Source organism: Anser cygnoides, chromosome 4, assembly GCF_040182565.1.
Source record: "Anser cygnoides isolate HZ-2024a breed goose chromosome 4, Taihu_goose_T2T_genome, whole genome shotgun sequence".
Lineage (NCBI taxonomy): Eukaryota > Metazoa > Chordata > Aves > Anseriformes > Anatidae > Anser > Anser cygnoides.
Window position 1 is genome coordinate 63,586,810 of NC_089876.1, and position 21,032 is coordinate 63,607,841.

The 21,032-nt window shown below is 46.0% G+C and overlaps 2 protein-coding genes across 4 annotated transcripts in view; both read left to right on the forward strand.

Moving 5' to 3' along the window:
• Positions 1–14,130, forward strand: part of CDKL2 (cyclin dependent kinase like 2) — a 21,511-nt gene extending 7,381 nt beyond the window's left edge. For 2 of the 3 annotated variants that reach the window (XM_048049725.2, XM_013179920.3), the window contains 12 exons: positions 3,949–4,143; positions 4,924–5,102; positions 5,930–6,042; positions 6,358–6,497; positions 7,418–7,506; positions 8,048–8,174; positions 9,054–9,328; positions 9,792–9,882; positions 10,695–10,806; positions 10,928–11,034; positions 11,762–11,854; positions 13,005–14,130. In XM_048049725.2, the coding sequence (XP_047905682.2) occupies positions 3,949–4,143; positions 4,924–5,102; positions 5,930–6,042; positions 6,358–6,497; positions 7,418–7,506; positions 8,048–8,174; positions 9,054–9,328; positions 9,792–9,882; positions 10,695–10,806; positions 10,928–11,034; positions 11,762–11,821 (1,488 nt within the window). In that variant the 3' untranslated portion in view covers positions 11,822–11,854; positions 13,005–14,130. Of the gene's footprint in view, positions 1–3,948; positions 4,144–4,923; positions 5,103–5,929; positions 6,043–6,357; positions 6,498–7,417; positions 7,507–8,047; positions 8,175–9,053; positions 9,329–9,791; positions 9,883–10,694; positions 10,807–10,927; positions 11,035–11,761; positions 11,855–12,383; positions 12,980–13,004 lie in introns of those variants that run through there. The other variant, XM_048049723.2, reaches the window with a different exon arrangement.
• Positions 14,131–14,632: 502 nt separating this feature from the next.
• On the forward strand, positions 14,633–20,314 carry RCHY1 (ring finger and CHY zinc finger domain containing 1). Its single transcript, XM_066996285.1, has 9 exons — positions 14,633–14,796; positions 14,869–14,988; positions 15,114–15,229; positions 15,317–15,395; positions 15,901–15,945; positions 16,047–16,105; positions 17,414–17,440; positions 17,701–17,821; positions 18,789–20,314. Exons 1-9 carry the CDS (start codon positions 14,734–14,736, stop codon positions 18,909–18,911), a joined length of 753 nt encoding a protein of 250 aa, XP_066852386.1. The 5' UTR covers positions 14,633–14,733; the 3' UTR covers positions 18,912–20,314.
• Positions 20,315–21,032: the final 718 nt, after the last annotated feature.

Below are 21,032 nucleotides of genomic sequence, written 5' to 3' on the forward strand. Positions count from 1 at the left end.
TTTTGGGTAGCTTTGGGGGCATATTCCTCACTACCGAATTCTGAGACGGGTGTTTAAACGTTGTCCTGAAGGCAAATGTCTCCTTCGTCTCCTTCGAGCTGAGTGTCTGCGATCAGGGCTTCCCTTGTGTTACAGGTGTTAGTGGTCCAGAGCTGATGGATGTGGGTAAGATCTTCCCATAGAGACTAGATGGGGAAAAACTGCCTCTTGAGATTCCCTAATTTAAGGAGTGGTGTTTACCCAGGGAAGCTGGAGGGTGGGTGTAAATTTAAGACACTCTGTCAGTTTTGACAGCTTTTTTAGAAGGGGTACACAGTACCACTGTACATCAGCTTATAAAGCACAAACGACAAAGTGAGGCTCGGTCGGGTCCTGTTTGTGCTCCCACAAGCAGCCAAGCCATGGTGGATTCATTTACCCCTTGAACTTTTCCCTCTGGCTAGCTGCTGTGCTGGGTTTCCCTGGCTAGCCCCGACTCAGTCAGAAGCTTGTTTATGTGCCCGGTATTCAGCAGGTAAAGGTAAAACGAAGTGACCCCAAGGTCTCCGTATGCCTTCCTGGGAATAATTGTGTCCTCTCTGCCTTGTGTACCGAAAGACAGTACCTTCCTGATATTGATTTGCTGAAAACAAGGCAAATGTTGAGCTTATAAAATCTGCAGGTAAATGGTGACCTGGATGTGTGACATTGGGCCTGAGCAGGCTGGGTGCTAATGTTATCTGATATGGAAATCTGCTCCTAGGAACACGGTGGGGTTTTTATGGCACTTTCCTGGCAGGCTTGAACTGCCTGCAAGAGGCTGGAGGAGGGCAAGCAGCAAACTCCTGAACCTTATCGGTCAACAGTTAGCCCCTAGGCTGAAGCCAGCTGGCATTGTGTCTCTTGCTGCCTGAGTGTGTGATTTGTCTGTTATCGATTGTGGACTCTTTATCCTCACATAAATGCCCATCTGCCTGTTGGCTTCTTATCAGCAGCGTTACGTGCTGGCAAGCTCTGTAGTCTCATTGTGTGGGTTAGTTCATTAAAGGTTCTCCATGGGCTGTAGACACTCTGGAAGAATACCCAGGAGCTTTAGATAAATAAGGGGGGTTTGTGTGCGTGCTCTTCAGTGTTCCATCATGTGGTCTTCCTGCTCCCTGTTCTGGCTTTGTTCTTTATATGAAAGCTTTTGCAAGTTCCTAAGCTGCTTCACTGCAAGGTTTTTCTGCTGCGGTTCTTCATGAGTAGGATGATAAGGATGCAGGTGGGATTCAGTGCCAGGACACACATTCGTTCTAGTTGTTTTTTTCACCACCTTCATGCCCTGTATTCTCCACTGTAACCTCTAGCAGCAGTAGCAGCATTTTCCTTCTTCTCTGAGCTCCAGTGAAAGTGTGCGCTGTCCTGCCTTACTCCTCCCAGAGGTGTTAGGTACCTTGGTGATTTCTCAAAGCAGTGTGCACAGAAAAGTGTCTGTCCCTGTGCGAGGGCACACATGGAAGTGTTAAGTGTTAGGACATAGCTGAAGAAATTCTTTTGGTGAAGAAATGAAAGAGTCTGATTACAGTCGGGGTATATCTAGGCTTCTCCTCAGAATGTGGGGTGTGCTGGAGGTGGGGATGTGTGCCAGCCTGCTACCTCTCCACTTGGCTTCCACAGGAGTCTCTTCCCAAGTCTGCCAGACTCCAGTCCCTGTGCTGAGGAGGGGAGAAAGTCATCTCTGCCATTGCTGCAAGAGATGCAGATGCTTAGAGTTAATAGGAGTGTAGTTGCTGGAGCTTGAGATGCAGCCAGCAGCTCAAAGCGTAGTCCCTCAAACGCTTACAGCAAGTCTGCATGAGTCTGGATTGTACCTGGTCTGCTGGCACGCCTCGCTTAGTTACTGAGTCAAAGCACGTACCACCTCCCAGGTGTGTTGGAAATTAACTTGTTTTCCTGGGTAAATGGGAACTTAGCAAGGGGGACTTTTCCATATATAGCTCAGTAAATGGCCTCTCACAGTGAGAATAAATATCAAGAGATTTAATCTTGTAGTTTCTTCACTTGCTCATTCCCTGTGAACCTTTTATTTTATTTATTTATTTTTTCTGTTCTGGAGTTTGGGCAGAAATTTAATCTTTACTGAAAACAACAAAATCTCTTCAGATCCCCTGTGCAGGGAGTAAATTATTCTTGAGAAGAAAGCTTGAGGAAACAGCTGAGAGGATTGAATTGCTGCAGCTTCTTTGAACTTGATTCTGAAACGCAGTATTAAGAATATGACAGCATCTGTAAAAGCAGTTCACCTGCTGATGACCTGTGCAGCAGTCCTCCCTAGCGCAGCACCCCTCTGCGTGGACATGGATGTGACCACAAAGGGCATATAGGAACCGGTCGCTGCTGAGCCCCAGGATGGGAGCTACAGTCTCTCCCTCTTATTGTTAAGTTGCTCCACTGAGCCTACATTTTACTGGTCTTTTAAATCACAAGTGTTTGCCAGATCTTAGCACCTCAGCTGTTATTTGCCCCTGGCAAAGCTGGTAGCGTTTTGCCCTACCTCCAGTCATGTCGATGACACTGTGGAGAAGTGCCCATAGGACAGCACTCGATCTTGCAGCTGCCAGAGTCCGAGTCTTGGTGCTGGAAAAAACTGACCTGGGGATGCCGGCCAGGGAGGGCAGAGCCTGGCTAGATTTGGCTCAGCGGTCAGGGCAGTGCTTGTGCAGAGCAGCTCAGCTCCTGCACCCAGAGATCCTCCTGCATCTTCACCCACGCAGACCTGCCCAGGCAGGGATGCTGCGTTGGGAGGTGTCAATACATAACGAGCAAACTCAGGTACTGCGTTCAGATCAAAAAGGTACAAAAACCAGCCCCCCACTCTCGATTTCTAACTGAGCATCATTTTACAAAATCTTCATCTTTCAGACCTCCTGAGAAATCGGTCTGCGGTCCTTTTGCATCTTCCTTGGTCGTGGTCCCTGAGATCTGCAGCTTTTCCCTCTGCATAATAATAAATAAATAAAAGACAAAAATCTTCAAATCCTTGGCTTGTCACTTTTCACTCAGAATCCACTAGAGACAGTTTAATCAAAGCTGTTTAATTGTTAACTGGAGTGTTTTAGGTAAGAATGCTGAACTTTATCCATTCAGTGTACTTGTATTCTGCCACCTTGCTTATTGTAAATGTGCTGGCAGTGCCAACAGAAGTGCTTTGGGTATGGTAGGAGCGAAAAAGAAAAGTCTTTGAACGGTCTTATAAGAAAAATTAAGATACAGATATTAAGTAGTTGGTGATGAACTGGCAGCTAGGTAGAACAGAGGTATTGCAACTGGTTTGGGAACTATTTGAAATGGGGATTTAAGAGATTTTTGAAAGGAAGTCCTAGAGAAAGGAATGAAAGAGAAGAAAAGCAAAACTTATTGGAAATACGGGAGAAAAGAGATGAATCTGCTTTGGGTTATTTAGAGAGGCAAAAAGTTTTCTAAAACAAAACATTGACAACTGTCTTCATCAATTCTTTGGGTGCTTTGAATCCCATCTGAAAGGAGTAGCTGGCGTTGAACCTTGTACTTTGCTTTGAGGCAGCTGGCAGGGTAGCGTAGAGTTACTTGGCCACCTTTGTGAGAATGTCTCATAAATAAGTTTGAGTCTCAGACACAGCCCAACGTTACAGCAACAAGCTCTGTTTATTGCTCCTTGAGCTGTTTGCAGCAAAAAGCAATGCCCTTAGCCAGTATTTTATTTATTTCTGGGTTCCAAATACAGGTGTCTGCATATAGGAGGTGGTGGAAGTCCTCCAAGTTACCTTAAAAAGTGGCAAAATAAAGCCTGTCGGCGAGCTGATTTTAAGAACAAACGAATGTGGGTGCTAGGACAGGAAGAGCACTCTAGGGCAATGCATCTGCTGGGCTGTAGTTAAAAGTGTCTGGTCTTAGTTTACTCATTACATGTTTTTATGCTCTCACTAAATATTTCCTGTTTTGTAACAGCAACTCAGGCATGAGAATCTTGTGAACCTGCTGGAAGTGTGTAAAAAGAAGAAACGGTGGTATCTGGTATTTGAATTCGTGGATCACACAGTGCTTGATGATCTTGAGGCATTTCCAAATGGACTAGACTACAGCAGGGTTCGGAAATACTTATTTCAGATTTTAAGAGGAGTAGCATTTTGTCACAGCCATAACGTAAGTATGCATGAGAAGTGTGTTCTGCACTTAACTTCGAATGGAGAGATACAGAGATGTGTATTTGGTACTTATTAAAACTTAGAGAAATAGAGCTTGGGCTGGAAGATGGAAGTTGAGCAGAAGGGCCTGACTGAGTTTCACACTAGCTGTCAGAGCTTGACATCAGCTAATCCAGTAGTCTGTCAGTGACTGACCTGTGAGAGTCCTTCAAAGGAAGGGTCCAGAGGATTCAAATGCTGGTGTCACCTCACTGAAGGCTGACTTTCCTCTGGCAGAGGGATATGGTCTCTCTTTCAGAAGCTTTATTTTTTTTTTCTTCAACATTTTTAGGTTTTTCTTTTTGACTGATTTGTAACATAGGTTTGCCAATTTAATCGTGTTCTTGTAACTATGATGTATGTATGTATATATTTCTTCTTATGTTTGGAGAAGCTGTCTCACATGTATTCCTAAAATACTCTTCACGTTCAACTGCAGGGTATGCAATACTTACAACTTTTAAACTTGTGATTTTAAAGTATAATAAAGTGTGACTGTAAAATATCTATGGTAAATACATGCAGAGAGGCGCATAAAATTAACAATTCTGTACAAAACCTGGAGGTTTTGTGTTCACCTGTGCACTTGAGTTGGCGCTTGATAAATAAACTCTGTGCATTTCCCATGCCTGCAGAAATGTAATTTTTTTACCTGGATGTGATAAAGCTACTGTTTCTGGTGGGCCAGTCATTTTAGCATGGGGAAATGATTTGTCTTGACTTGCTTTTCTCTGTGCAGATAATACATCGGGATATTAAGCCGGAGAACATACTAGTCTCCCAGTCGGGAGTTGTAAAACTGTGTGACTTCGGTTTTGCTCGCACATTGGCAGCTTCTGGGGAAGCTTACACGGACTACGTGGCAACCCGATGGTACCGAGCCCCAGAGCTGCTGGTGGGGGATACCAAGTACGGCAGGTAGGAGATGGGCAGGGAGGCCGCAGAAGGGCTGTGGGACTGGGGGGTGCTCTGCTCCAGGGGGAGGCAGAGGTCTCTTGCTTGGCAAACAGGTTAAAGGAATGCTGGTTACTTGCTTGTAAATGCTGAAGCTTTTCTCTTTTCTCCTCCTCTCTGGAGCTAACTACTGCCAGTGCTAGGCTTTCCTTGCTCAGGAGGAGAGGAGCAACTGAGCCAGCCACGTTCCTAGTCTGTTGTCTGTAGGAACTTGTTGGTTGCCAGTGCTAGTAGCAGAGGAGGCTGCTTCCCCCCTGCACAGCTGGAGTGCTGGATGGGAGGCAGAGAAGTCCCTCTAGACGATATGAGACAGACATTTCAGGAGGGAGGAGGTGGAAGGAATGAGATTTTTCTTGCCTGGTTCTCCAGTGCTGCAAAAACATGTCAGAAATTAAACTACCTTTCACAGGCCTGTTTGTCCAGCTCTTTATGTCCCTAAAGTTCATTTCTGGTGAGTGCCCTGGCAGAAAGAAAATGGGCTTACCTTTGTGGTCTCCAAAGGGCAAAAATCTTATGTATTACATTGCACTGGAATGTTTAAAGCACTGGGGTTTGGAAATTGATTTCAGATTGGTCAGGCTTCTTCTAGTGTTTGCCTGCTTCAGGAGCTGAATCCTTGGCATTCGTCAGAGCACTTGTAAGCTTGGAAAACAGCCGTCTTGCTGTTTATGGGGCCAAAGCTGCCCTTGGGGCTCCTAACCTGCATAAGACTTGCTGGGTGCTGGCCCAGCTCGGCCTTTAGCTTCGAGAGAGGAATGGAGCCGTGCTGAGCTGGGATGTTTTTCTTCCAGGGCTGTGGATGTGTGGGCTATTGGCTGTCTGGTAACGGAAATGCTCACAGGAGAGCCCCTGTTCCCCGGAGATTCAGACATTGACCAGCTCTACCATATCACCAAGTGCCTGGGTGAGAACAGCCTGTCAGGCTGCTAGTGCCTGCTCACTAACAAAGGGGTTCAATAAGTCTTGATGGGAGAAGAGGGTGTGGGAAGAGACTTTGGTGTGTGCTGAACTGTTTCTGAGAGCATGATTTCATAGCGTCTTTTATGAAGGGGGGCTAGAAGCTTGTGAGTACAGATGGCATCAAGTCATGGTGCATGAGTGGAAAGAGAGTGACCTACATTGTAGCCCTTTCAGTAATGCTGATCCAGTATTTTGGCCTCTTGAACATTCTGTAGGACTGCATTTCTTCCATGTGGTTGCTTTGGTTGTTTGATTCCAGGTAATTTAATTCTAAGACACCAAGAGTTATTCTATAAAAACCCCCACTTTGCTGGCATGAGGTTGCCTGAAGTGAAGGAGGCTGAATCTCTGGACAGACGATACCCCAAGCTCTCTGCTACAGTGCTGAATTTAGCCAAGGTACGTAACTGACCATTTTGGAAGTTCCTTGGAGAGGTTCTGTCTAGAATTTAATACAAACAGTTCTCTGTTTACTTGTCCCTTGCCTTGGGGAACTGAATGCAGCCTGCAGAAAGGGCTAGCTCTGTTAATCTGGCTTGCTTTCAACTACCCATGCAATGATGAACTGCTTGGGTTGGCAGGTCAGTGAGGACCATAAAGGTGCTTCAGTTGCTGTCCTGCATGATGGGTCAGTCATCCCAGAGCCAAAAGGATCACTGCACACCCTCTGAGGGAGGCTTGTAGCATGCTTTGCACCTCTTCTGTGGATCGTACACAGCTCCTTACATTTTCCTTGCTAGCAGAGCTGTGTGGATACAGCGTTTTCTGGCAACCCTCTCCACAGGCTGGTGGAGGCGCTGCAAGCAAATAGGCCTGGGTGGGATGACATCCAAACACGCACCTTGCTTTTGAGCTGTGTGTCTACTGTGTGGGAGCTAGGAAGCATACAACTTGTAATTGATCCTGAAGATTTTTTCTTCTTTCACACAATGAACTGGAGCATTGATATGCTGGGTCACTAAAATAACCTAAAAAACTCTTGGTTGTGTTTGAAATGCCTCATGAGCAAAACAGTTTCTAAAGCTTCACCCAAACAAATGTGGTTGAAAACAAGAGAGTTTTACTGGGATCTATTTGTGTGGCAGGTATTACCTGTGCAATCAGTCTTTGTGAACCCTAGTGATTAGAATGGATGTAGCCGGCAAATACTAAACTTTTCTTGGTGGAAAAAGTGTGTATGTCTCTTGGGCCTATCTCAGCATAAGAGACCCCAGAAGTGGGAGCTTCGCAGCTGTTTTTCTTGACTTCATTTGGAAATATTAAAGCCTTTGTTTCATTTCCGAAGTATCTTCCTTCTAATGTTTACGTTGGTTTGACAGAGGTGTTTGCAGATTGACCCAGACAAAAGACCGTCTTGTGCTGAACTCTTGCAGTGCGATTTCTTTAACGAGGATGGATTTGCTGAAAGGTAAACAGTTCATTTCTTGCTCAAAATAGGACAAGATTAAAAGGAAATTAAGCAGTTGTGCTTGAAGATCGCATGCTGATTTTGCGGAGCTGACAGTTGCCCAGTGTTTTGGTTTTGTTTGGTTTTAGCCTTCCTGAAAAATGGGAGAAGAGTTGAATGGGAACACAGCGCAGTAGCATGTTTACCACATTACCTTGTCACACTTGTCACAACATTAATTCATCAGTGTGCGCCCAGTGTCACAGCATTTTGCGTAGTGGGTAGTATTGTCTGGCAGTGTATTTAGTGTCCGCATCTATACCAGACTGGGATACAACCTCCTTTATTACTGTGATGTGGAAAGTGTGCATGTGTAAGACTTTATTTATTTTAATGGATAAATTGTATTCAGTTGGCTTCTCGTTACTTAAAAAGACAAGGTTTGTTTGATTACTTGGATGGCTATAACAACAGCCTGGGCTGAGCACTAACTAATGATATTTAGATTAACAGAAGCCTTTTCTCTCCCCCTCCCTTCCCCTTTACATGATATGTAATATAGATTTGCTCAGGAGCTTAAATTAAAGATTCAGAAAGATGCCAGAGACCATCAATTACAAAAAAAATCAAAAATCAGCAGAAAGGATAAAGATGATGCTTTAGAAGAAAGAAAGATGCTTGGTGTCCAGGTTAGTCGATCTTTGTTTTCCAAACCTGTATTTTTTTTGTCTTTTAAAATCAGTATATAAGTATGTGCTGCAGTTTAATTGCATAGCAAAAATATAAGCGTAATTTTACATTTCATTAAAAAAAAAAGACTAAATAACCGATGTGCCAGAGAAGCTCACCTCTGTAAGTCACTGTAAGTCTAAACAGTGCTGAAGACTTAGTCGTTCAGTTAAAGACATCACAGCAGTCCTGTGCCCCTGTAGCTCTGATGCTCGGTGCAGTACAGCCTTCAGGCTGTTGCACAGAAATTCTGTGCCTTTGGTGCTGACTGGCTGCTACGAGTTGCTCTGGTGCTTGGCTGGACAGTGTCCAGGTGGCAATTTGGTCAGTCCCTTGTCAGTAAAATGCATCGCGATGCAGTTACTGGCAAATACAGAGCTGAAGGGAGAATCAGTTAGAAAGTGTAAGTCATGTTGGATGAGCAAAACATATTTGTATGCGTCTGTTTACCTGTGTTAAAGTCCCGTCTCCAAAACTGCATATTTTGCTTTCAATCAGATACAAAGGACTAGAGGCTTCAGAGTGACATTGAGGTGACATTGGGCTTGGTTCTTATTTCTTTGGAAGTGACACATGATACGGCTGTTCTTCCTCCATCACTTCCGATTACATTCCAAGGTGACTTATTTACAGAGGGTGCTGGAACCCTGACAAGTTTCCTCCTTCCAAGTTTAATGGCAAACAGGTTTTCTATCTCACTACTAAAAACAATGCCATCTCCATCAGATCCTTGCAGAGTTGTGCAGGTTTAGGCTTTTGACTTTTTCCTGCATGCGCAGCTCTAAGTTACTTTTTAAACATAACTATAAAAGAAGTACGATGCTTATCTTCCCAAACAGGATTTCAACATTGACCCAAAGAGCAGTGATGCAAAGCTGTTCAAAGTGAAGTGCTCTAAAGCTGATGGAGAGAAAGCAGAGCGATCTTCCAACCACAGCTCCCTGTATGACAGTGCAATCAACCCATTTAAAATAGGCCCTCAAACCAGCCTAAAAGATTCCAGCAGCAGCTTGGACTATGCCAAGAACACAGGCATAGTTATTCCTCCCATCAACCAGAACATTTCTCCCACTATGGCTGGGATGGGGCCTGTGCCTGGAAACCATAACTACAGGTATGGGAGCAGAGCTGGAGAAGCTTGTGTCTATTGACCCTGCTGCTGAGAAGCTGCAGTGTGCTGAGGGAAGTGCAAGGGGATGATGTGGGAGTGCGAGAAGGGGGTTTGGGACAGGATGCAGCTAGGAGCAGCTCTTGGGAGGAGGGTTGTACATGGGTTAGAAAGCCTGGCTTCACCTCGAGCAGCTGTGAGGGTCCACGCAGCCAGGGGGTCTCTGTGTTTCTGCATTTGGCAAAGCACTGCTGGACAGCAACAGCTTGCCAGCAGCTGTGATACTGGCCTTTCTCTGAGTCCTTTGGATGAAACGTTTTTGTTATCTGGGCCCATGGAGAGTGTTATCCCGTCGGGCCTTTTCGCTTACTTTTTAATGTCAGTGGTTCTGGGTGTCTTGCATTTGTTTGTATTTATATTTACCATGTTACCCTGGTTAACACAAAGTTTGGGTCATTTTTCATTACAGAGTTGATGAAAAGAGTAAAAAATACTTGAACCCATTTCTAAAGCAAAGGAAGCGTTCTCCAGCAGGCCATTATAGTGTAAGCTTGACATCGGTAAGTTGTGTCTTTCCCCCTTGACTAAGTAAAAAATAAAATTCTGAAGTATGTGCTGTATTGTCTAGAATTCCTTCTGTTGCAGCCTTCACCATAACTCTCAACTAGAAATACAGTGTTCTTCAGCCCTTTTTTCCAACAGTTGTGTCATCCACTATCCTTTGTTAATATTATCTTATCTGAAACACGTTTTATGTTAGAGGACTTTTTTTTAAAGGAAGGGAAGGAGCAGTCCAACACAGGATACCTGGATTATATACCTGGAGCCGTGGAAGATATCTATGACATCTTTCCTGGACAGAAAGAGTGGACCCTGCGTGCTGCACTGCTGAAGCAGAGCTTAGGATTTTGATTTAACTTTTTCAGGGCTTCGTTTAATCAGGTCACAAATGCATGTGAAGTTGCTAATGAAATCAAGTGATATACAAAGTTCTCCATTGCACTCACTTCCTAGATAATATTTTTCCATATTAGCTGGAATATTTGACTGTTTCCAGAGAACTAATCTGAGCCATTCTCCATTGTATTTTATCTCTTTGAAAGTGGTCTCATTTAGATGATCAACATTGTTTTTGTTGTTGTTGTTTGTTTGTTTGTTCGTTCTGTTGTGGCCATTGTGTTGGTCTTTAATGTGTAAATTACATTTAATCAGAATGAATTCCTTTAAACACAGGGCATACTCTTTTATTTTACTACTGTGCAAGTTCCAACTACAGCAGGATAACGCTGTGTTGATAAATTTTAAGTTTGAAACTTGAAAATAGCTTTGTTTTTTATATTCTGCACAAGCTGGCACTTAGAATTCATTTCAGGTTTCTAATGACAAGAACATCCTTCAGGCAAATAAGAAAAAATGGGAATTCTCCAAGGCAGATGTGCGTTTGCCAGAACTAAATCATCTCCCTGAACTGAGAGGAGTGGAAGGTATGAGCTTTAATGTCCTCTGCATAAAACCTTGATCCTAAATCAGTGGCAGAAGGCAGTCTGCATTACAACAGTCAGCTCTGGCTTCTTTAACACTGTATGCATTGGTTGTATTTTGCAGCATGGCATCCCAGATATCCCAAAAAGGAAAATAAAACAGTTTCAGAGTCACGGGTCCCCTACCTTGCTGCTATTGATCTCCATAACCCAAGTCTGGCCTCACAGCAGGTAAAAAAGGAATAAAATAATTGTTGGTGCTGTGTTTTTCTTTGGTTCAGATTTTCTGAACAGTGTGACCCACAAGGTTTCTGCCTGGCTCTTAACAGAAGCAAAACTTGTCTTGGTTTCTCAAGTGTTTAAGTAGAAACATCGGAGGCCTTGAGCTGGGGGGGAAGGAGAAGGGTCACAGATGAAACATGGGGCTCTGCTTTTCTCTCTGAGGTTAACTAAATACTGTGGTTTTTACTGGCAATGTGAATTGTTGCAATTTCATCTGGCTGGGTCGAGGTGGAAGTAAACCCAATTTTCCAAAATTGAAGGAAAAACAGGAAGAACGTGTTTTGAGCAGAATTGTTCTGACTGTGCTATACATTGAGGGGATGAGTGCAGTAGGGAGGGAGAAAGTGTGGGAGTCAGGCATAGGGAGAGAAAGAAGGGAAGAGAAGGGAAGTATTTGCAACTCTTAGAGGTTACTTCCCCAGTAACGCTGAAATGCTGTGGGAGCTGTGTAATTCCCTAGTCTGCTGCCACTTTGGCAACCTTGCTTCCAGTTGAGGTTTGGCAGACTGTACTGGAGGGAAAAAAGGTGTATTCTTGGCATAATCTTTTGAAGTCTGATTTGATCGAAGAACAGTTGTGTGTTGGCATTGCATATGTACCTAGAAGGTGGTTTCTTGTTGTTCTCCCTATATGATACTACAATTGGAATTTGAAAAATTTCTTTCCCAATTGACAGATGTCAGGGAACTCGATGCCTGATGCATCAGAAGCCGGTTTCCCTAGAGTTGAGCACTAGCATTACAGAGAAGATCACACTTGCCTTTAAAAGGTAGGCTTTAATTTCTACAGGAGAGCCTCCTGGTGTCTTTCAAATGGGTTATTTCAGAAACAGTTAACTAGCTGGGAGGTGTGATGGGAAAATTATTTTACATTTCACACTCTGGGTGTGAAGACTGCTTACTGAGGACCGCATGCAGCTTTCTTTACAGATACTGAAACGGGCTGGGGCAGGTAAATCATTTTTTGGGCTGAAGTGCAGGGCACGGGTGTTGGAAATTAATTCACTCGTTAATCTGGGAGTTGAAGCTGGTAGAGTAACAAAAAGGGAAATAGCTGCTTAATAATGATGTCATGCAATTTAACTTGATCTAAGTTTATTACTGTAGCTGTTGAGCAGTTCTCAAAGTGGTTTTGTCTGCAAAAAAAAAATCAAAGAAAAGGTTGTGGGGTTGGTGTTTTTTGTTTTTGTTTCTGTTCTTTTCTGTTTGTTTGTTTGTTGAGATATTGTTACCTCTTGTTGCTCAGCTTCTTCCAGGGAATCTTGTATATAACAAAGTTTCTCTCATGTCTCTTGAAAGCAAGAACTCCAGCGGTTTGCTGAGGGTTTTTACTCTTGGTGATCTCCCTGAGGCTGGACGGAACAATTGCACCTTGCAAAGGGAGCAGAAGTTGGGGAGGAGAAGGGGGGGGAAGGAGGCAAGGTGCTCTGAAAGGCTCCTCAGAGGCTGTGCTCCAAAATCTTGCTGGCTTCATTGGAACCTTGTGTCCTGCATAGATGGGCTTGTCATGGCAAGACTGTTAATGTGAAGGTGCAATCCGTGCATCATAATTTTATAGTTTGGGCTTTGGTGTTTCCTCTTTGAGGCAGAGGAGCAACTGCTAACTCTGAAATGTGTTTTTAGTCTTGTGCACCAGTACTGCACGTGCTCTTAATCTAGGTGAGCGTATTTGGCACATACATGCATGTGATGTGCTGGCTTTAATGCTACTAGGAAGAAAGAAGACGCAATCCTGATAATATAAGTGGGGAAAAAGGAACCTTACTAAAGCTGTTTCATCTGTGAAACACAAAGGTGTAAGTGCACAGCTTTAGGAAGTGCACAGCTTGTAATGAATAAAAGTAAAGGAAGCCTGTCACCAGGGAATACCTCCGTGTTTTTGTTTGCCTGCATCATCCTGCTTTTCTCCTCTTGATGCAGGTGGCTGACACAGTGGGAACAACCCACCCAAGTCTCCAGGTGCTAACACCACGCGGTCTCTGGAGAAGAGAGGAGGACCTCTTACTCTCATGTTAGCCACTGGACTGTGGTGGGAAGTGGCTTGGGTCCAGTCCGAGGACAGAGCTCTCGCAGCCATTGCTGCTGGATTTCTTGCATGCGAAACAGCTCACAAAATGCTGACTTCCTGGCTTAGGGCCAGGTCTTGGCAGGCTGCTCAGAAAGAAATAGTGGTTGTCAGTGTGTGTTGGGCAGAAGCTGCTCTGGAGTATTTCAGAGGAGGCTGGGCTTTCTTTTGTTTTAACTACTGCCCTCACAAGGGGGGGGTTCTTTTTAAATGAGTGGTGACAAAAGCAGATAGCTGCTGAATTTGGTATATTTTGGTGGGCTACCTGCTCTGTATTGGAAAGCACCTTTGCCTTGGCAAAAATATCCACGAAAAAAATGTGCAAGAAATTTAAATGTGTAAATGTTCCTAACTGTTCCTTTGAAACCCTCGCTCTGCTCAGCAGCATGTGTGAACTTGTGTTAGGTTCCTTTTCCCTCCATGCTCTCTTCCCCCAGACTTCTGGGTGTTAAACTGGGCCTGTTGTCTGGCTGCACTGGATGAGCGTGTGTCTCCTGTTAATGGTGAAGGAAGAATATCGGCAAAAAATACTGAACTGCAATGCAGGTGGCATGTGGAAAGGTTTTTGTGAGTGCTCAGCAAGTCACTTAGTCCTTTAGTAAGTCATAGCCCTTTAGGTCCCTTGAGGGAATGGGACTTGGAAGTATAAACCTCAACAGCGGCTTGTGGGGAGAAAAAGAACAGATCGCTTTTATCTTTGGACTGTTATGCGTCCACTTTTGCTTATCTGCTCTCAGCTGGCTTTGGGCAGTTCTTTGGTATCCCTGTGCTGCCCTCAGCCTTGTGTTCTGGCAGCCTGTCACAGCTCGCACCCCTGAGTGGTGTAGTTAACTTTCGAACTTGTTGCCTTTCCACAAAATAGGCTCATTGATGTATCATGGCAGAATACAGTATGAATGCCATCATATTTAGAGCTCTGTTGCTATGCTGTTTTGACAGATACGTTACAATTTTTAAATAAAAGGATATTAAAATTCCAAATTTCTTGGTATGAGTGTGTGACTGCATACGTAAAAGGTGCTCACCTAGTCTTCACCGGATGTAAACTTGGTGTTATATCTGCTCGTTTATATTGGTGGCATTGCCTGTGTTGAAAAACAGGACTTTTGGAGTTTTTATTAACAGCTGTGATCTAGTTTTCTCGCAACCATCTCTACAAGCACAGGTTCCTCATTGCCCTCAGCAGCATCCATCAGACAGGTCCTCTGCAGTTTGCCTTTTACCTCTCTAGCTCGGACTTGAATAGCCCTGCTGGTTGGGGTCCCGTGAGGTCCGTGGGCTGTATGGCCCCGGCACCCCCACCTCATTTTCCCTTCCCTTGCGGAGGAGAGCTGTTCCGGATAGTTCCTCGGTCAGCAGCCTTTCGGGGTGGCGTCAGACGGCCCCGGAAAGAAGGGAAATACAAGACGCCAGCTGGCTTCTGCGAGCTGAAACGCCCCCGGAACGCCTTCCCCGGGCCGAGCCGCCAGCCCAACGCTCCCGGAGGAGGCAGCCGGGCGGCCCGGCCTCCCTCAGCGGAAGGGGCGGCGCGGCGGCGGGGCGTTGTGCCGGGCCGGGCCGGGCCGGGCCGAGCCGAGCCGAGCCATGGCGGCGGGCGGGGAGCAGGAGGGCGGCTGCGAGCACTACCGGCGGGGCTGCCTGCTGCGGGTGAGGCGGCGGCGGGGCGGGCGGGGGGCTCGGGGCCGGGCCGGGCGCTGAGCCGAGCCGTGCTCGTTGCAGGCGCCGTGCTGCGGGAAGCTGTACCCCTGCCGCCTGTGCCACGACGGCGCCGAGGAGCACCGGCTCGACCGATTCCGCGTGGCCGAGGTGCAGTGCAGCCGCTGCCGCCTCCTCCAGAAGGTGGGCGCCGGGGCGGGGGGGCGGGGGGGCGGCAGGGCGCCGACATGGTGGGGGGCGGGGGGCGGCGGCGCCATGTTGGGCCGCGCGCCTCACCCCCGAGTCCCCCCGCGTCGCGTCCCCGGCAGGCCCAGCAGCGCTGCGAGGGCTGCCAGAGCCTCTTCGGCGAGTACTACTGCGGCGTGTGCCACCTCTTCGACCGCGACAAGAAGCAGTACCACTGCGACGAGTGCGGCATCTGCAGGTGCGCGACCCCCGGCCGAGCCGCGCCCCTTGGGGTGGTTGGGGTCGGGGTGGGAGGCGGCTGCTGACCTGGTGCGCGTCTCCTCAGGATTGGCCCGAAGGAGGATTTCTTCCACTGCTCAAAATGCAACTTATGTCTAAGCTTGAGCCTTCGAGGAAAGCACAAGGTAAGAACGCGACGGTTTATTCCTTCCTTTGAAAAACAATGAGATTTTGCTAACAAAAGCTGGCTGCCTTGGCTTGATCCCAGCACACAGGCAGTGGGCTCAGGTCTTTCTCTAAGTGCACCTATCCCAAACAAACCGCTTCTGGGCTGGCTTTGCCCACAGCTGAAGGAAAACAAACATAGGAAACACGCCTTGGTCTCCTTCCACCCTTCTTCTGGAAGTTGCTGCTGATTGCAGACCTTGACGGTGTTTAAATCTGAGCTCCTGTCCCTGCTGCAGCACGGGGAGAGCTAGGCAAGTTTTGGGAGCCACTTCCCTATGTACACTTCCAAGCTGTGTTTTTTTATTATTATTATGCTAAACCACCTGTTAATCTTCAGAACATCAAGCATAAATGAAAACAATGTTTCATACATTCTTTCTTATCTGTCTCTAGGAATTTTGGTGTTTAAAAAAATGTAAATAACCATATAATAGATTAACCTTTTTCTTTGTCTTTGCAAAGTGCATCGAAAATGTCTCCAGACAGGATTGTCCAATATGTTTGGAGGTGAGCTACTTCTTTTTGACTCTTGCAATTGGATGTATTGTTGGCTGTCCTTGAATTTAATATTTTTTTTTTTCTTTTGTCTAATACTTGTCTTGAAACAGGATATTCACACATCCCGTGTTGAAGCTCGTGTTCTGCCATGTGGTCATCTTCTGCACAAGTAAAGCATTGCAAATATTTGAGCACTGGAAATACCTGCTGCCTAGCGTGCACCGCTTATTGCAGCGTGCCCGGAGAAGGGCTATGAAGCTGGTGAAGGACCTGGAGCACAAGTCCTATGAGGAGCAGCTGAGGGAGCTGGGGTTGTTTAGTCTGGAGAAGTGGAGGCTCAGGGGAGACCTTTTTGCTCTCTACAAATGAAAGGAAGTTGTGGGGAGCTGGGGGTCAGCCTTTTATTGTAGATAACTAGTGATAGGACTAGGGAGAGTGGCCTCAAGTTGTGCCAGGGGAGGTTTAGGTTGGAAATGAGGAGACATTTCTTCTCAGAAAGAGCAGTCAGGCATTGGGACGGGTTGCCCAGGGAGGTGGTGGAGTCACCGTCCCTGGGGGTGTTCAAGGAAAGGTTGGACGTGGTGCCTGGGGACATGGTTTAGTGGGTGACAACAGTGGTGGTAGGGGGGTGGTTGGACCAGATAGTCATGGAGGGCTTTTCCAACCGTAATTATACTATGATTGTGTTCAGCAGCACTAGAGGCCTTGTTGATGTGCATGCTTGGTTTCGAAGGGAGTCATGTGGTAGAGTGGTATTTTATCAGGAAGTACTTTCTTCAGAAAAGATGTCTTCCTTCCACAATCCACTGAATCTTGGTGATGGTAGAGGATTCATTCTGTTTTGTGTTTTTTTCTTCTGCTGAGTTTCCTTAGGCACCTCCAAGGCAATGGAATACTTTGTTACACTACAAAGCCTGTCTACTCTATCGGGCTTTTATTGTGTAGTGTTGCGTGGCACTAGGTGTCTTTGGAAGGATGATTACAGCAGGGCCACCTGTTTCCCTTCCATCCTGCTCCCACTGTAACCTTGAGATAGAAGTCACTTTCCCTTCCACATTTTTCTGTGTGCAAAGTTAATGGCCTCCCTGTTTGACAGAGGCCTCTCCAGATTGAATCTTCCCTCAGCTCCCATCTACCTTAAATTTACCTTGTGATATGTCAAAGTCTGTTTTTTTAGCAAAACTGAATGACGCAACCCTTGACATATTTCTGAATCTGTTCGCTCACATTACTTTAGAAGACCTTAGAATGGAGTCACGTGTGCTTTATCTGTACTTGTTTGCCTAAATACCAAATGGTTTTGTGGGGAAGCTTTCTTTTCACTTGGACTCTAGATGTTTTTTAACTTATGGTCTGGGGATAGCTATGTGCCTTTTCCCTTTGTTCAGTCCAAATGCGTTGGGTTAGTAGCACAGATGTGTTACTGGTCAGTAGCTGCATTCTTCTTACCAAACCTCTCATTCTCTTTTCTTTTCAGAACATGTTACGAGGAGATGTTAAAGGAGTAAGTATTTATAAACCTCTTTTGTCTGTGTATGGTTTAATCCAAGCAGATGTCTTGAAGGGGCCGAGATCATGGTGCCAGCACCCAGTAATTTCAGGGCAGCTCCTGAAGGGAAAGGGGGCTTTTAATTTCCAGCTCTGTTTGCAAGAACTTTCGGTTTGCGGTGTTTCTCTCTGACTTGTATGATGAGAAACTTGACCTTTGTTGTTCCATGGCCCTTCTCCATCTTCTGAATTAGACTTTTTTCCCTTCTTTGCCAGAGGTTACAGATGTCCTTTGTGCATGCACTCAGCTTTAGATATGAGAAGGTACTGGCGGCAGCTGGATGATGAAGTAGCACAGACTCCTATGCCCACAGAGTATCAGAACATAATGGTGGAGGTAAGAGATCGGTGCATGCCTCTGCTCTTGGCAGATTGCATCTCTCCCGTACTGGCGGTAGAGGGCAGTAGGAACTTGTCCTGGATCAGAAGCCAGCCTGACTCAGGGAATGATAAAGAGCTGTCATGTGTCAGCTTATGGTGTGATCTACTGGATTTATAAACAAAGGCACCCTTCGTGCCACTAGCAAAACAAACAAACAAACCAAAAAAACAACACCCAACAACAAAATAAAAACAGAAGATTCCATAATATTTTCTCCAGTGAGAAATTCCATAAATTTTCTCCAGTGGAGAAATGGCTTGGTCTTTGGAAATATCTTGCTTTCTTCTGTAGCATTAGGTGCTGTTATAGCAAAAAGCAGAAATATTTCATTTTTTCATATTAGAGCTTCATGTTCCATGTTTGTTTTTTTTTTTCTGCAAAAATACTCAGCTATCGATTTGTGCAAGGCTGGCAAATATCAACTTCTATTTCCTTTCTGTTACCTCAGAACTGTGAAACTGGGTGCTGCTTGCTAGTAAGACTGAATTAAACCACTCGGATCATTGATGGTCTGTTTGCGTCTGTTCTGGTTTAGGCAGCACATCTTACTGACTCTTTGAGTCAGAGCGTTATGGAAAACCTCTTCACTGCTCGTTTTGAGAAGAGCATTCACTTTGTCTTACATAGCAGACTAGCTGATGTTGGTAGCTGTTGTTAATCTGCTCTCGTTTTGACTTGAGGTTTTCTCTGGTGTTTTGCTACATAAAGAGAAGCTAAGGCATGTCTGTCCCTGTAGCTGCAAACTGAAAAGTTAAATCAGCCCTGTATATTCTTCTGCTGCCTTTAACAAGAAAATATTTTTGGCGTTGTGCCCTGATGGCGAGCCAGTTCTGTAGTTGCTAAAAGCATAGTTGTACTATGTTGTTGAGTGTCCTGTTGATGCTACAGCCTCTCTCTCTCTCCTTCTTTCCTACATACGTAGATCCTTTGTAATGATTGCAATGCCCGCTCTACAGTGCAGTTCCATCTCCTAGGCATGAAGTGTACAAACTGTGAATCGTATAATACTGCCCAAGATGGAAAATCCAAGCAGCCTGCGGAGTAGCAGTGACTAAGATACGTGCTGCATACGGCTGGACATGGAAGACCTTACCGTGGAAGAGGCTATCTATTAAAAAATAATAATAATAAATTTTCAGTAAAAGTTAACTCAGAGTTGTCACACCGACAGCGAAGATTTTGTGCTGGTGCAAAGGAGTTCTGCGAGCAGCGTCCCCCTCCCTAGTACCTGGGGCAGCACGCAGTTGGGAAGCTCCCCATCAGGCGGTGCGATACCAGCAAGGGTCAGTCTCTGGAGAGAGTGGTTTACCCTGCCAGGGAGGAGACAGCTCGGCAGCATAACTAGTGAGGTGCAAAATGGGAAACTGCTGTAAGCTGCAGCTGTCAGAGCAGAGCATGTTCTGGGGCAGCCGAAGGTTGTGAGTGTAACGTGGGGTGGAGGTATAGCTGTTCTGGCTGCAGCTGGTGGGGAAAATTGGGAGCTTGAAGAGTGGCCTTTTACATAATGCTGACATCTGCAAAGTTTTGCATGAGAACATTTTGTTCTTTGAAATGACGTGTTTGTTCTAGGGCTTTGGAGCCGTCGGTGCGAGCGGATGGAAGCTTGCAGAAATTGCATCCCTTACTTTGACTTGTCGACGTGCACACATGCACAGTACAAACTTCCATTTTAAAAGCAACGCTGGTCTGTGTGGGTACATGTGATGAATGGCCTAAAAATCACGCAAGGCTGCCCCTCTCCCAAGGGTCCACCCCACCTGGTGTCTCTTCATGCAGATTCCTTTGCCAGCCGCAGTTACATTCACACAGCTTTTGATCCTCAGTTGTTTTGTTCTCTTACGAAGGGCTTTAGGCAGGCAGGTAGCTTGATGTTTTGCTGGTTAGGTAACATTAAATGGAGCACATACCATTGTCTTGTCAGACTAATATTGGGCTGACTAATCCGTCTGAGCCTGGGGTGTTTGCTAAAGCAACAGCAGTTCAGAGAGGGACTCGAGCAGCACAGGCACCAGGTCTCTGTGATTTATTATTACTATTTTTTTTTATGTGGCATCTTCATTGTGGTCAGAGAAGGTACGACGGAGAAATGCTTTCTTCTGAAAAACAAAACCTCCCCCCCTTCTCTTCTGTGCGATATCCTGCCCAAAGTGTTTTGCGAACTAAGTATCACAGAAAGTTCCTCGTTTCTGAGAATTTCAGAATGTGCAGTGTCCCAGTTGCATGAAATGTCAGGGGAAAGTGACAACAGTTTCTCTTTACGGTACAACTACTCGTCTTTAACTTGCTCTATTGTAAAGCAGCAGACTTGATCTGGCAGTGCCCCTTTATGTCTGAAATATTAGGAATCGGATGATAGCATTTACTGTAGCTTGCTTAAGTATCTCTTTCTGAAGCACTTTTCTCAGTGCCATAAATGTAAAACAATGTCTATTAAAACAAATTATGCCATGTGCTGTGGTCTCCTTTTACATGCGTGCTTTCTAGAAATTCCCAGGTAAACCAAGATCCAGCACCCTTCACCTGAGGGTGGTCGGGCAGTGGAGCAGGGGCCCTTCTGCATCGACGAAGTTTTTCACAGGGAAAAACTGCCTCGCTCTTGCGGGACGGTGTTTGCAGAAAGCAGGCGTGTTTTGCATCTCCGGAGCGGTGCTGCCTGCAGCCTGCCGGGGGAAAATAAGTGAAGTCACCCACCGGTGTCGCGGGAGGCCGCAGCGGGCAGATGTGGAGGGAGCAAGTCACCTCCTGAGTCATGGTGACTCCATCAAAACAAGCAGCAGCTGCTGCCAGGCGAGCAGCAAATTAACTGTGCCCTGCTCGGGAGAGATCCAATTAAAATTGAAATGGGAGCGACTTGTGTCATCTGGCGAGCTGCACCGCCAGTGCAGCGCCTGCTGCAGCCGGGTTTGTTTGGGGCTGAGCCTGGTGTCTTTGCTCTCCTGCCCCAGTCCCGGCCATCCCCTCCCCTGTCCAAGCTCGGGTTCGAGTGATGCTGTTGGACAAAGGCTCCTGTGCAGCAGATGAGATGATTCGGGCTGGGGCCGCCTTTCCCAGCGGGCTCGTGGAGAGCCACTGGGAGCCAGGTGGGCTGCAGCAGCTCATCCTGAGCCCATCAACAGCCTCAGGGCCAGCCTGGGCTTTTGTGGAGGAGTCGGTAGTGCTGTAGGTG

What these genes read in the sequence shown, in the direction of transcription:
- RCHY1 (XM_066996285.1), top strand. Translation starts at nt 14,734, where the DNA reads ATGGCGGCGGGCGGGGAGCAGGAGGGCGGCTGCGAGCACTACCGGCGG. An exon ending in GGCGGGGCTGCCTGCTGCGG is followed by an intron (nt 14,797 to 14,868) that starts GTGAGGCGGCGG and finishes TGCTCGTTGCAG; the next exon opens with GCGCCGTGCTGCGGGAAGCT. An exon ending in GCCTTCGAGGAAAGCACAAG is followed by an intron (nt 15,396 to 15,900) that starts GTAAGAACGCGA and finishes GTCTTTGCAAAG; the next exon opens with TGCATCGAAAATGTCTCCAG.